At 37.1% G+C, this 15,671-nt stretch overlaps 1 protein-coding gene across 9 annotated transcripts in view; it reads left to right on the top strand.

Annotated features, from left to right (window-relative positions):
- Positions 1-15,671, top strand: part of NR1H4 (nuclear receptor subfamily 1 group H member 4) — a 62,834-nt gene that overhangs the window by 34,824 nt on the left and 12,339 nt on the right. For 6 of the 9 annotated variants that reach the window (XM_016120289.2, XM_016120269.2, XM_016120280.2 and 3 more), the window contains 5 exons: positions 6,520-6,672; positions 8,585-8,718; positions 10,209-10,307; positions 10,643-10,742; positions 13,930-14,076. In XM_016120289.2, the coding sequence (XP_015975775.1) occupies positions 6,520-6,672; positions 8,585-8,718; positions 10,209-10,307; positions 10,643-10,742; positions 13,930-14,076 (633 nt within the window). The remainder of the gene's footprint in view (positions 1-6,519; positions 6,673-8,584; positions 8,719-10,208; positions 10,308-10,642; positions 10,743-13,929; positions 14,077-15,671) is intronic. The other 3 variants (XM_016120309.2, XM_016120320.2, XM_016120260.2) reach the window with 1 other exon arrangement.

The raw sequence follows: 15,671 nt of genomic DNA on the forward strand, positions 1-15,671 counted from the left end.
GGCCTCAGTTTGTGGTGTGGCCTTTTGAGGTAACTATAAGCACAGCATCTGTGGATTGCTTGCTCAATCTTAATAGGTGGCCTCAGAGAGGTAGAGGCTTGGGCTAAGTTTGGCCTGCAGCTGAACCCCTCTCAGGACTGCACCACTGGACACCTACTTCACAAATGCATACTAATAAGATTGGGAGACTTAGGAGCTTTGCTTAGTGCGTAGAAACAGACACAAAAAGGCAGCCAAAATGGGAAGACAAAGAAACAGAAACCATATGAGAGAACAGAACAGAGATCCAGTTATAATGTTGTCAAGTAATCTAACAGATACAGAGTTCAAAACACTGCTTATAAAGATGCTCAATGAACTTTTGGAAAGTGTAGATAAATTCAGTGAGAACTTTAAGAGATAAAAAGCATAAAAAACGGAAATGGAAATTATAAAAGGGAACCAGTCTGAAATGAAGAACACATTATCTGAGATGAGAGGTATGGAATAAACAAAGGAATAAACAGAATGAATAAAGAAAAGGATCAAATACCCTATCTAGAGGATGGGAAAGCCAAGGACACTCAATCAAAATGGCAAGAGATAAGATGCCAAGACTATAAAAATAATTTAAGGAGCATATGGTGTACTGTTAAGGGTCCAAATATCCATCTGATTGGTGTAACTGAAGAAAATCAAGATGTTGAACAGCTATTCATTCCTATCAATTAGTACCTCAAATGGAAAAGAATTAAGTGCTCCAACTAAAAGAGTGGTTGAATGAAAGGAAAACAAGATCCCTACATGTTGTCTATAAGAGACTCACTTCAGATTAAAAGACACAGACTAAAAGGAAGGAGATGGAAAAATATTGCTTTAATGGACCTAGAAGGTATTTAAGTCAGACTGAAAAAGATAAACACTATATGATTTCACTTATATGCAGAATCTAAGGAAAAAAAAGAACAAACTAATCAAAAACAAGCTCACAAATGTAGTGGACAATTTGGTGGACAGAGGGGAGGGAAGTTTGAGGGGCTGGGAGAATGGGGTGAAGGGTTAAAGAAGTACAAATTAGTAGCCAATGGAAGGACATGGGGATGGGGAACACGGCATAAGGAATGCAATTAAAATGAATACATTGGCTAGGCGGAGGGTCAGGGGGAGGGTGGGAGCAATTGGGGAAGGATCGTTTTATGAACTATATAGATGTCTAACCAATGTACTCTATACTTGAAACTAATTCAAATTTTTTAAAAAAGAAAACAAGTCATGGAAACAGTAGGACTCTGAAGGCAGTCATCTTCGATTCCAACCCCACTGATTTTCTTCCCAGCCGTTCTAGGTTATTTAACACGTCTGGGCTTCAGACTCCTCACCTGCAAAATGAAGATAACAATAAAGGTGATGAGGGAGGTGAGACGATGATGGTGATGATGAAGATGATAATGACAAAGAAAAATAGGTTAGATAGATGATAGGTACATAGATTTGATATAGATAGATATAGATAGATACATATATGATAGATAGATGGATAAATAGATGAGAGAGAGAACGAACATCTATCAAGTGATTATTATGTGAAGGCTTTATCTGAAGGCTTGAGATGTACTAACATTTAATCTTCAGGACAACCCTTTGAGATGAGTATCTAGGGATTGTCAAGAGGATTAAATAAGGTAATGTGTGTAAAGCAATTAAAATGGCACTTGCCAATAGTAAACTCTCAATAAATGTCTGCTATTATGACTGTTACCAATTGGTTTTTGTGAGGGAAAAATGAAACATTGTTTTAAAAATATCTATCTGTGTACCAGACACACTTGAGTGCCCACAATCATTAGCTATTGTTATTTTGTTGATTAATTCTTATTAATTTATCATCATCGTTCTTCTGTTCATCCAGCCTAATAATTTGGATAATATACTGTCTTCAAAACTATCTCTCTTTCTAGTGATTAATTAATTAAGCCTCCATTTCCTGGGAGTTTACCTACCTGAGAGTTTCAATGGCTCTTAACAATGTGCAAAGCCAAGCTCATGGAGAGCACTGTTACCTCTCCCTTCATCATCTCAAATGGTACAGTAGGGGTGAGGGCATCAGTGGACTTTTACTTTCAGCACCTTTTGATGACTTTATCACTTAGGACACATTTTGCCAAAGCAATGAGTACACCTGACTCAAAAGTCAACTTGTTAAAAGGGCATACAATTGGGAAAGGCCCCTGTTCCCACCCTCTGCACCTCAAGTCTTTCTCTCCAGAGGCAACTGCTGATAACCAATTGAGTTTGTGCTTTTTGTATTTCACATTTTGTTTTTTGGTCATTTGAATACTCTGTTTATCTCTACAGAACCACCTCCCCTCTCCACAAACACAGAAGACAGAGAAGGCGTAGAGTTGTTTATAATAATCCTTTGTTTTCCTTTTAATGTCCATGGGATTATTAGTGCCAATACCTCTCTTATTTCTGACATTTGAAACAGAACTAAAAGCTAACTCCATTTGGGTCATATTGGATGTGAAGATCATTAGTTGCTCAGCCCTGCGAGTGTGTGTCGCTGTTTAAAAGCATGGGGGCCCTTGAAATCTTAAGCTACCAACATTTTATTGATTTCAAGGTAATGGGTAGCCTACTGTCAGTTCCTGGAGTCTGGCGTATGCTGTGCATGCACATTTATGTCTGTATATGTGTGTGCATATGCACACGTCTGTGTATGAGTTGAGAGTAGGACGTGGTATAGGGTTTCATGTATAGAAAGAAGCAGAAAAGCAGGGTGTGCAATATTCTGCATATTTGAGGAATCCATTTTATTATCCTGTAGCTGTGCTTCCGCTGCCTCAGGAATCCTCTTCGTGCTACACGTTCCTCAGGCGGCGATGCCGGCCTGTCTTCTCATTTTTTTTTTGTTGCCAGGTAGCTTCTGTTCCGCAGTGAATTTTCTTTCCATTCATTTTCAAATGACTTTTCTGATATGGGCATTGTTGAATATTCACAAGATAGAGGCACAGTTATGTGTATGGATAGATTTGCATAAGTATAAACACAGTATATGTACCCGTGTTTAAGTGATATAATGATTATATTGTGTTGCCCCCTCAGAGTGAAAGCTAATTAATTCAGCTATTGAGATGATAATGATTTCTTTCTCAGTTAATACCAGAGTGGAAAAAAAAAAAAAACCTACAGAAATTTCTATGCATGTTCCTTTGACTATGTTCCTTTGACTCATCTTGGAATAAGGAGTTTTATTTCTGTTAACTATTTTTTTTTTTCAGTTATAGTTGACATTCTGTTAACTACCGAGCTATTCATAGTTGATGGTTTTTAAATGGAATTGCTCCTGGGGTGGGCTGAAGATTCGTAGATAGATTGACTCAATGAGTTGGTACCAGGAATTTTGTGTGTGTGTTTTTTTTTTTGTGTGTGTCTATAGTATCTTTTAAAATACATATTTTGGTATTTGCACTCCCAATACCAACTTCAATCCTGAAGCACAGTCTGTGTTTTAGACTTTCTGTGCTTGAATGTAAATGAAGGAAAACAGTAAGATCTTTCCGAGTGCAAGTTATGCCAAGTGACAAATTCACAAACAAATCTCATGTTTTTAACCTAGAGATCCCTAGCTTTTCCTTCAGCCTCTGCTTTCAGATGTAGTTATTGATTCCTGAATGTTTCTCCGTTTCTCCCCCCTATCCTCACCGCCTCGCAACAAGTCCAGGTGTCGATCACTTCTTGACTGGTCTCCTGATTCCAGGCTCCAGTCTCCCTGTTCCACTTTTCTTCACCTTGTTCCAAGGATTCTTACTAACAGGTAGATTAGGTCATACCCTCCCCTGCCAAAACACAAAACCTGGTAATGGTTTTTCTCGTTCTATAAAAAACTCAACACCTTTACTTTGCATTCATGGGCATTTAACCACATTCTGCCCCACTGCATGCCTACGCCCATCTCCCACTAAGCCAGGTCCATATTCGAACCTCCTATCAAGATGGATTATCTTGAAATTACTGTAACACCCTTCCTTTGCTCATTTGCCAGAACATCCTTCCTTCTCCACAGTCCATGTTTCAAAATCCTACTTATTCTCCAGATCTAGCTCCAATTCCCTCATGAATTCTTCCCTGATTCCCCTAACTCGGAATTAATAAAGGTGATCCCCATGCCATATACTGCCTTTTCCTTAAGACACTCGACTTCTAACTGTTGCGAAATTGCCGTATTATACTTAGTCTACTATAATAATCTTTTACTGACTTCTGCTGGAAAGATTGTCATAACAAATATGCATATTTATGTCCGCAGTGGAATTGCTGTCTCTCACACCCCTTAAATTCTATACAACCTTTGCAGGCATATAGTATGGCCCTGAAATGATCGTGTTTCTTCTACATTCCAAAAAGTTATTATTTAATTCACTATCCTATTGCTCTACATTGTATTATGCTGAAAGTTTACTGCTCTGTCTCCTCACTAAGTTGGAAGCTCCAAGGACAAGTAATGTCTTACTCATCTTAGTTTCTTCCAGGTCAGAGAATGCAGCTTTCAGATAGTAGGTACTTAATATTAAGTTATTTTATTCTCTTGTAACCCAAGAGGGACAATTAGAGTAAATGTATTGCTTAAGAGTATGGGCTTTGGTGACTACCTGGGTTTGAATCTTCTTAGTCTACTCATTAACTGTGACCATGGCCAGTGTAATTAGCCTCTCTGTGCCTCCTTTTCTTCATCTGTAATATGAGGACATATAATATTATCTTTATCATAGAGTTGATATGAAGATTAAATAATTAAATGCAGATGAAGTGGTTACAACATCAGCTAATGAGTGCTTAATACATATTAAATATTATTCCAACAGGCTGTTAAAATAGGAAGGATTCCTGCTGTCTCAGTTTTGGCCGAAGATACTAGATACTACATTCCAAAGTGAGCCCATCTTGCAGTGGGTAGTCAAGATCCAATTAAATACCTCACCTACTTTGAGGGGATGAAGTGGGAAGGAGTTGGAAATTATAGAGCAGTCTTGCCGCAAGGATGTTGGTGTATGTGACTAGTGTGCTATAAACTCTACGACCCCACTGCAAAGGGGTGAGTGTGGGATGCGAGTGTCTACCCCTGGAGGCCACCACTGGAACTTTTAGTGTGGTACTTCTGTGAGAATTATGAAAAGGTGTCTCCCTTTCCTCAGGTAAAACATATATGTTAAGGAAATCCTGCTGCCTGAGGCCCATTGAAAGGGCCTTCAACAGGATTGCTTGAAGAGATTGACACGTATCCCCTGCAGCCGAGGGAGACTGGAGACTGTCACCTGAATTTCACCTGAGAAGTTGGAAGGGCACAAGGAAGGGTGGCTGATTGCTTATGGATAAGTGGGAGAGATTTCTCTGCCCCACAGAGTTTGTGGGACCAGAGAAAGCCGGCATAGGGTCATCTTAAGTCCACAGTAAGAGGGTCACGTGGAGGAACTTTGGCATCAAGAAGATAGAGATGAATTGCCAAATTCCTAGATACTGAAGGAGATACGAGCTGTGGGCTGGAATAGAGATTTAGTTCCCCACATCAAGAAATTGCAGAAGAAAGTATCCCAGTACTAGGAGGAATTCTCTAAGAACCCAACCCAAAAAAGAAAGCCGGCTTTAGAAGCTTGCTGGGCATAAGCCAGCTTCTAACAATACAGGCCATCAGCACTTTCTGTCCCGTCCTCCCTCACCTCTCCTTATTCGCCACTCTGCCTCGGCTCTGAGAGTGTCAGGAAGTATGGTTAGCCAGATGGAAGAGAAAAAGCAGAAGTAAAAAGTGGAGAAAAGGAAAAGCAGAAAGGCAGCCGGTCATGTCCGCTCCCCAACTCTAGACAGCTTAACTGAAGGTGGCTGCAGCTGGGGCTACACCTTCTCAGGGGAGATGTTTGCTTTTAAATCAAGGTTGGCATTTTTATTATTACACCAAGCTGGGCGTATTAAGTACCGAAATGAAACCTTGAATGTGACCTCTCCCTGTCGGCCTAGTAAACAGCAACTCGTTTTCCAAGATTTAGCTTAACACTCGCTTCTGAGTTTGACCTTCTCCTTCGGAACTGACCGTTCTCCCTGCCTCCTTTGCCCCAGCCACAGCCAGGAGAGCTGCATTTCACTCGTTTGGTTGTTTGCCTGGGTTTGCCCTCAATCAACCTGTAGACACTGGGCAGGCAGGGATCCCTCATTTGCCTTTGTGTGACCAGTACCTAAAGCACACCAGCACATAATTGTCCCCCAATGAAGATATAATAAAAACAATCTATTTTAAAACAACTAAGATTCTTCCTAAGAGAGGTGACAATTCAACGCGTCTTTTTTATTTTTTTGAGAGTTAAATAAAACAGCAGCTTTCTGGATGACATATTGCAGTTGAAAGTACCTTTGCCAACAGTACTCTTAAGGATTGCCTGGGTGCTCTCCAGGGATTCATGAGAAAATGCTTGGGCATCTCGATCCTAATGAGTTTTTCTGAGCAGATGATGTTAGGAGCCTTGTTACTTTTTGCCATTTCTTCCACAGGTTTCTTCAGGAGAAGCATTACCAAAAATGCCGTGTACAAGTGTAAAAATGGGGGCAACTGTGTGATGGATATGTACATGCGAAGAAAGTGCCAAGAGTGTCGACTAAGGAAATGCAAAGAGATGGGAATGTTGGCTGAATGTATGTATACAGGTATTCGCATCAAGCAATTGAATTCCACTAAAAATCTCTTAAGGAGGCAGATGTCAGGTAACTTATCGAGTAAGAACGGTACTTCACACATATGAACGAAGGGATGTACTATGCCATCTAAATTCTTGAAAAGGGTAATGAGCCACTGAAATTGTGCAAACTGTCAGCTCAAGAGCATTTTCCTTACCTAAAAGAAATGGCTGTGTTTTGTTATTCACTGTTGCAATAAATTGTACGTGGCGGGAAGTGACACAAATTTACAGCTAAAATAACATGTTTTAATAAGCTACAAAGAATGGCAGACTGAGAGTGTCCTCCCAATTTGATTTGATCTTTTTATTTATTGTTTAATTAGCATAAAATTTACAGTTGTGGGAAAAATTAAGAATGCTCTATAAGGTATAACTGTCTCTGACTTGTCTAAATAGAGTTTTAAACAAGTCATTTTATAAGAATCCTTCCCCTTAGTGCAGCTCTGAACCAATTTGTATAGGTTTACACAGGAAATTAACTACCCTGAGTTTTAATATCATTTGGTCCTTCGATCTGATAAAAAAAAAAAAAAAGGCACTGTATTAACTGCTGGTTTTGTGAGGATCCTTAATCTTCATCAAAATTTGGAATGCATGCTAGTATATAACATATTAATTTTTCATTCTGCGAATTCTTCAGACCACTTAGATTTTGAGATATGTCCTGTTCCTCCTCAAAAGACAAATAGACAAACAAATGTCACCATGGAGATGATAACATTCAGGGAGAGAATGCCACATGAAATAAAAGCCTTTGGAAGGTGACTCCAGTTCTATTGTTCCCAAACTATACAGACAACTGGGATGGACCCAGAGAAATAATGCATGCAGGAGACGGGGGCGGGGAATAGACCAGTGTAAATAATCCAGCTCTGGGTGGATGAAAATTTTATAGTGGCTGATCACAATCTTCTCTTAGCATAGATGAAACAAGAGACTGCAATAGGGCCTGCTGGGGGAATCTAATCTTGCAGTGGAAACACTTACTTTGATACTGGGTGGTTCATGTTGCTCATCACTTAAATATGAACTCGTTCCAACTGAAGCACTGAAGACATTTTTCATGATCCCACCTACAAGAGCCTATAATATTAGGACACTCATCCGCTGACAGATGCAAAGCTTTCATATGAGCCTTTAAACTAAATTCCTTGGATTAAGGAATTCCTGAAGTTTAGTTTCATCAACATTGAGAGAATGAAGTTAAATGGAAATATGGATAGTTGTTCTAAATTATTTTTTATAGTTCTCTTTAAGTGTAAATTAATGATGACATTGTATGATTTTTCAAAAGAAAATTTCAAAGTCCCCTTGAGTTATTTTCATCTTTAAGTATGTTCTCAATAATTTATACAGTTTTGAAAATTAACTGGATTTTAAATTTTTTCCTGAAGGATTTTGACATTTGTTTTACTAAACACATTTATTTATTATGTATTTAATGTAAAATTGAATATGCTTCTTAAATGTAAACTTGAGTGAAAAATAATATTAATACTTAATCTTGAAAGACTAGCTTTCAAGGTCCTCTAGACAATAGGGAGAGTGTCTTTCACCATTTTATTGATCATTATACTTTACCTTTGTATAACATTTGGCATTATAAATCCTTTTTATAAAGCTCATTTTTAAAAATGACACGATTACATTTAATCTACACAAAGCTCTTCAAGGTAGACATTATTCCTGTTTTAGAAATGAAGAAACTAAGACTCATAGAGGGTAAATTTCTTATTCAAGGTCAAATCTTAAAACATCATAAGGGCTGGAATTGGCTCCGTGGCAAACGGCACAGGAGATCGTATGAGTCAGCTGCCTTGTGACCGCACACCCAGCAGTACTTTCTGTGATTGGCTAAGTCTCTATGTTTATTTTTTCAGGCTTGTTAACTGAAATTCAGTGTAAATCTAAACGACTGAGAAAAAACGTGAAGCAGCATGCAGATCACACCATTAATGAAGACAGTGAAGGACGTGACTTGCGACAAGTGACCTCAACTACTAAGTCGTGCAGGGTAATGACAAGCAGTGGGGTCTGCCAGTGCCAGCAAAGGCTGGGCTTCTAGGCATGTAGTGATCTGGCTGAGAGGCTTTCAAATCAGAGCCACAGCTATGCATAGAATTTCATTTCAGTTGTATATTAAATGGACTTCTTTTATTTTTAACTGAGAGAAGAATACATATTTCGGTGTAAAAATTCAAATAATAGCGGTGTATAAAGTAAAAAGAAGTGAGAGTTCTCCTTTTCCCTGGCTTCATTCCACTCCTATTATCTAGAGGTTACCAATAGAGATAATTCAGTGTATGAAATGGTCTTTTCAAAGTGAGAGTTATGACCGATTTTTCCTGTCATTGAGAAAGGAGGCTCAAACTCAGACGGATGTGGACTCTACAGAGGCTTGTGAGTTATTCCTTATCAACAAGTTAAACAGTGAATGCACACTTGTGGACCAACAGAGAGAAGCCCTTCCCACTGAAGTCACAAATTACTCACGAAATCTTTTGAGCAACTTGGGACACAATAAAAGAAACAGCATCTTGGATGATTAGCTAAACACATTGTGATAATGCACAGGACATTTGGAGAAATTTTAATTTGCCATTAGTTAAAAAACCCCTAATTCATGATCATTCAAGCCACACCTTTTTCAATATTTATTGTACTACTGACAAAGGAAACTTCATCCACATTCAATCTTCCAAATATGCTATTTTGTATTTATTTCAGAAAAAAAATAATTTATGTAAAAGTACTATTTCCCCTTAGTGCTTCATCTTTTAACACTGTGGTGTAAAGAAGCAAAAAGTTGGCACAATTATTCACAGTTTTCAGAAGATGCTAGTAAAGAGGAAAGAGGTGTTTAGTTTCTAAATGGTCCAGATTGATGATTCTACTTTGGGGGTCAGCTATTTTTTTTTTCTGTAAAAGGCCAGATATTTTAGACTTTGACTAATTGGTCTCCATCAAAACTACTCAACTCTGCCACTTTAGTGCAAAAGCAGCATAGATAATACATAAACAAATGAGTGTGGTTGTGTTCCAATAGACTTATAAAACCAAGTGGATTTGTTTCATAGGCTACAGTTTGTCAGCCCTTGCTCTATATGAATACCATTAAATGGAGTCCCCATTTTATATATGGCAACTTTTCTGTAGTTATGACTAAACCCTAAACTTCCACTGAACTCTGCGAATAGGCTCAATAGGCTTCATATTCAGACTATTATTTATTCCCAAGAAATACATGAAAGAAATATTTCGTCTTCCCTATTTTACAGATAAGACAATGAGTAACTTGGGACAAATTTAGTGAAATATGATATGGCTTGCTTAAGGACCCAGAGAAAGTGATTATGCATTAAAACACAATGTATAATTCCTGCCATATTTATGGTTTTCCCCCAACAATTAATGATATTAATTTACTCCAGATAAATGCATATATGTATGAAAAAAATGACATAACCACCCTCCCTAACACCTTTTATTTTTTTGCCAGTGTAGGAGAAAACTGAACTCACCCCAGATCAACAGAATCTTCTACATTATATTATGGATTCATATAGCAAACAGAGGATGCCTCAGGAAATAATGAATAAAATTGTATGTACAACATATGAAAATACATGGGTTTAAAGCTAAAATTTTCTAGAGTTTTTACTACCTTGGAGGTGAAATTTATATATGTCTGTTACTTTGAAATTGTTAGAGCTGAGAATTTTAGTTACACATTTCAACTTTTAGTAGCACTAAATGACTAATGAGTAAGAAGTCTCGTGTCTGTCTCAGTAAAAGTAATTGCTCCCCAAGGATTTGAAAAATATTAGTTGGGTTTTTAAATGTTATTGTCTTAATCTTGTTCTTTATTCTAATGATTTTATATGACTTTATACTTTTATCTACTTATTAATTATTTGCTTTTTTTTCTTAAAACTTAGTTAAAAGAAGAATTCAGTGCAGAAAAAAATTTTCTCCTTTTAACAGAAATGGCTACCAGTCATGTACAGATTCTTGTAGAATTCACAAAAAAACTGCCAGGTATTGTTACATGTGCTTTCTTCTCTGATAGATTGTGCAATATTCTTGTGATATTAAGAGAAGCAGTTCTGTTTCATTGCAAAATGGGAATTATCTCACATCCGATTTAATGTGTCTACTATAGACGTGAAATGTTAGAGCAAGATGGGATATTTAAAATCACATAATAATTCTTCCAAACTAATAGATTATGACATTGAAACTTTGTAAAGCTGTCATTCATCCATTTATTTAATAATAAATATTTGTTGATACTTACTCTATTTTAAGTACCTAGCTATTACCTTCAAGGAAAGTTATTAGAAGCTACAATAAAAAGTATATACAAAGTTCTCTTTAAACAGAGAGGAAGTAATTCCTAATTGTATCTGAGAAAGACAGGGAGGCTTCTGAAAAAAAATAATATTTGACTTGTGTCTAAAAGAAAAAGGAGCATTTCAGGTAGCATGGAAGAAAGGGGACATTGCAAGTTAAGAAATCTGCTTTTGAAAATATAATGAGGCATGAACAAGAATAGAATGATTAGAGATGGGAGAGAAAATTCAGTGTGACTATAGCATAATGTCTGTGGCTCCTTGGTTAGACATAAGGCAAGCTGATATCAGACTGCATAGGCCTAACTAAGGAATTTAATTCTTGTCCCCTGGATGGCAAAGAGTTTTGGGTGGCTTTTTTTTGGGGGGGGGGTACAGGGAAGTGATTTATGTTATAGAGAGATGGCTTTATTAGGTTCGTATAAGATCAATTTGAATAGGGAGGGACTAGAGGCAAGGAAAATGAGTTGCAATGTTACTTCACCAGTCCAGGCAAGAAGGCTTGAAATAAAACAATAGCACTGTGAAAGAGAACAGGAAACAAAGAGAGATTCAAAAATTGGTAAGATTTGATGAACTACTGTTCATCATGTATGGGGTGAGGGGATTTATCCACAGTCATTTGATGGTGCCAGTATGGAAACTGGAATGCAAGATTCTTATATCCCAGGCCTGAATTCTTTCAGACACAATTTTAAAGTAATTTAAGCCAAGAGGTTTAAGTTTTTTCATTGTTTTAAAAATATATTAGTACATTAGTATCTCATGGTCTAGAAGAGTATAATAAATACCTTGCATAGCAGCATAACATTGTAATATTAAATCAAAGAAGGTAACTTCTGACATATGATTTCAATTAAACAGGTTAATTTGCCTTCTTTTGCAAACATTATGCTATTATTTTATTAAATGTGTCATGGATAGATATAATCCTACATAAAACATAAAATGTGGGGAGAAAGTTCTCATTATCATTGAAAGAATTAATATTCTTTCATTTTTTAACAATAAAAAAGGAACCTAATATTCTTTCATTTTTTTAACAATAAAAGAGGAACCTAATTTGCCATATGCTAATTAAGCTTAAGGGAATCTCGATCAAAAAACAAGATTACACAGGAGTAAAAATTGTAGAATACATTGAAAAGGGAGAAATATGATGTTTTTTGTTGTTTATGAAAAAAAGATTTTTCTACTCAAATGGTCACTTGGTCTTGAACCAAGAAATAATTAAAGCCAAAAAAAAATCTCACTCATATGAAGATAGCTTATCTAAAAGCAATGGGAATATCTTACACACTTCTTCATTCCCAGTGCCTGATCCTGGTTTCTGAGGGAGGGAAAGAGTGCAATTAATGTGTATTTAATGAGTAAAGCAGAGGGAAAAAAATACAGAAGGGAAAAAAAAAGCAAAAAACCCTTAAGATAAAAAAATTAATAATAATTATAGAAGTGACATTATTATAAAGAGTAATAACAGTGATGTAATACCAATAATGAAAGAGTGTTTTGTGAAGGGCAGTGTCGAATCATTCTATTCTGAGGCTCATTTGAGCTTAACCTGTGCTGGGCCCTGTCCAGGGTGCTGGAGACCTGGCCTGTTTCTTGCCCTCAGAGGAGTGCTTAGATTCTTCAAAATGGCGACGTTACTTCTTGATCCTTAGCATTGCTCTCTCCTCTTAACTCCCATTGTTATTTAATACTTCCTTAAGCTATTTAGACCCTGGAGGCATTATTTTATCTCTATTCATGGGGTGTGTGCACGCATATGTACACGCGAGCTCGTGTTTGTTTCTCATTCATTCCTTCAGTCATTTAATTTTTCAAGAAGTAATTCTTGGATACCAACTATGTGCCTGGCACTGGGGATACGAAAGTGAACAAAACAGGCAAAGTCTGCCCCCAAGAAGTTTCCACTCCAGTAGAGGTGGCAGACAGTTAACAAGTAATCAAGCAAATAGTTCTATAATATCTTGTCAGGTAGTGGTAATTTCTGTGAATAAAAATAAAGCAGGTAAGGCCTAGTGAGTGCAAGGGAGTACTGTTTAGGTAGGGTCACCTTAAAGCAGAAAGCTATGGAGACAACTGGGGAAGAGCATTCACCTCTGAGACAAAAACAGGCTTGTGTGTTCACAACACATCCAGGGGTCATTGCAGCTCCAGTACAATGAGTGAAGAGGAAGAAAAAAAGGGAATGAGGTCACAGAGGCTGCTGAACACTATAGCATATAGACCTGGATAAGAACTTTGGATTTTCCAGGTGGTTAATGTTCCTTTAGATTGTCGATTTCCTCTCCCCCACCCCCAATATTTCTTTGATTTCCCCCACCCTGCATGGTGCAGTGTTGAGCTCAGAGAAGATACCTCAACATGACCTTGATTGGAGTTATTTTTTTTAATGCTACCCATTCTCCAAATTGAATAAATATTTTCGAGGTGGCCAAATATTACTTTAAACCTCTGGACACATGTATAGATTTTTCTGGTTTGTGAATACTTCCATCCTGCAGAGATAACCTGCGACACCAGATATGACTAAAATAATGGCTCAAAAAAGTATCTGGTTGCTTCTAATTTATGAGGGCTGCTTCCTCTGTGCCAGTCTGTCCCTACCATAATATGTACATTCGGTGTGGGTTTGACATCTTCTTTTGCCCAACTTGTTTATCAAATCCTACTCAATGAAGATAAAAAGTCAGCTTCTATTTGGGAGAGAACAATAGATACCTATTGTCTCAACTACCCAATCTTAAAACAATTGCAAAATCACTTTATGAAATTTTTTTTATCAATGGGGGTGATAATGATGAGGAAATATTATTACACAGCATTTACAACTCCTTAATGCTGATTTGATTATCATCTTCATTCAGGATTTCAGACATTGGACCATGAAGATCAGATTGCTTTGCTGAAAGGGTCTGCAGTTGAAGCCATGTTCCTCAGTTCAGCTGAGATTTTCAATAAGAAACTCCCAGCTGGACATACTGACCTATTGGAGGAGAGAATTCGAAAGAGTGGTAAGTGACTTGGTTAATGGTAAACAGAGTGTTTCTGCAAGTAAGAATTTGTACACCCCATGAAGGCAAGGCTCTCGCCTGTCTTATGCAACAGTATGTGCCTGTTGTGACTTGCATGGAGAATGGCTCTAAAAAATTGTGTTAAATAGATGGGACTTTTAGAGGCCTTGTTCAGAGATCCTTGTTGCAATAGCAAAATACCAAAAATACCCTCTTCACTTCACTGACAGGAAGGGCCACAGGAAGAATTTTTAAAAGAATGTAAAGTTAGTCTCATAAAAACATATATAGCATAAAGGCGCTGGGATTATTCAGTCCAGAAAGAGAGATTCATTCGATGAGAACCTCCAGGTACGGTTATTAGTTGGGGCATGTGCATACACACGTGCATTCAGCAATCCTCAGTTTGTTCTCTGTATCTATGGGTCTTTTTCTGTTTTGTTTTGTTACAAATCTCTATTTGAAGAAACTATTATCAATCTATCATCAATTTCCATTCAAAGAAAAATAAGAAGAAATAATAATGGTGACACATATATCATCGATTGTGTTTCAGACACTGTTCTAAATAACATATATGATTTCATCAAATCCTTGACAATATCATGTGAAATAACTACTATTATTATTCCCACTTTATAGACAAGGAATCTGAGATGGAGAGTGAATAAATAACTTTCCAAGAGACAGACAGGAAGTCTGACTTCAGAAGCCACATGTCTTAACCACTAGGCTACCCTGCCTCTCAAGAGACAAATAAAATCGTAGTATGAGCAACTCAGTTTAACTTATCATAGAGTAATGCTGTGACAGGGAGGGTCAAGATCCATCAGAAAGTCTCAACAAAACAAAACAGAAACAGAAACAGACCCACAAATACAGAGAACAAGCTGTGGGTTGCCAAGGGGGAGGTGGTGGGGGCAGGGAAAAATTTTGATATAATAATAATAAAAAGAAAGAGCTATCAGAAGGGAGCACCAGAAATTCTAAGCAATTTATCTTAGGACACACTTAAAGTAGGATAAGATCTTATTTTTCTGAGAGGTTTTACATATGGGTTGGGTGGTGGGTAGGGAGCAGGTTATGAATGAGATGAAATGTTTTTTGAAGATCTTTTTTTCATTAAAGTGTTATTATTCTATAATTGTCTAGAACAAGTTTAAATACTCATAAAACCAGTACTTTAGAATAGATTTTGGAAGAAAAGTTTTCAGCCAGTTCTTCATCTGTGAAATAAGTAAAATGACTAAAAAATTAAAGACTATTTTTCAAAAGCAATCTTTCCATAGTCATTAGGTTTTCTCCTCTTAATTAAAAATGGAAAGTATCATTAGCATCATTGGTAGATTGAAAAAAACATTTTAAAAGGATGCATTATTTTACATATCCATTAATTTCTTAGTTTAGCAACTTCTTCAAAATAAGGTGCTATGGTGGTAGTGAAAAAAGAAATCAGACATGTTTCTTCCCCTAGGAATCTCACAGTCTAGTGGGAAGAGATGAATGATACAGAGGTAGTTGAAATGTGGGAAAGGAGATCTGAGAGAGGGATGACTTCTGGTTCGGAGGGCTCTGGAAAGATTTTGTTGGCATTG

The sequence above is a fragment of the Rousettus aegyptiacus genome, unplaced genomic scaffold (genome assembly GCF_014176215.1).
Source record: "Rousettus aegyptiacus isolate mRouAeg1 unplaced genomic scaffold, mRouAeg1.p scaffold_m13_p_2, whole genome shotgun sequence".
In the NCBI taxonomy this organism is placed as follows: Eukaryota; Metazoa; Chordata; class Mammalia; order Chiroptera; family Pteropodidae; genus Rousettus; species Rousettus aegyptiacus.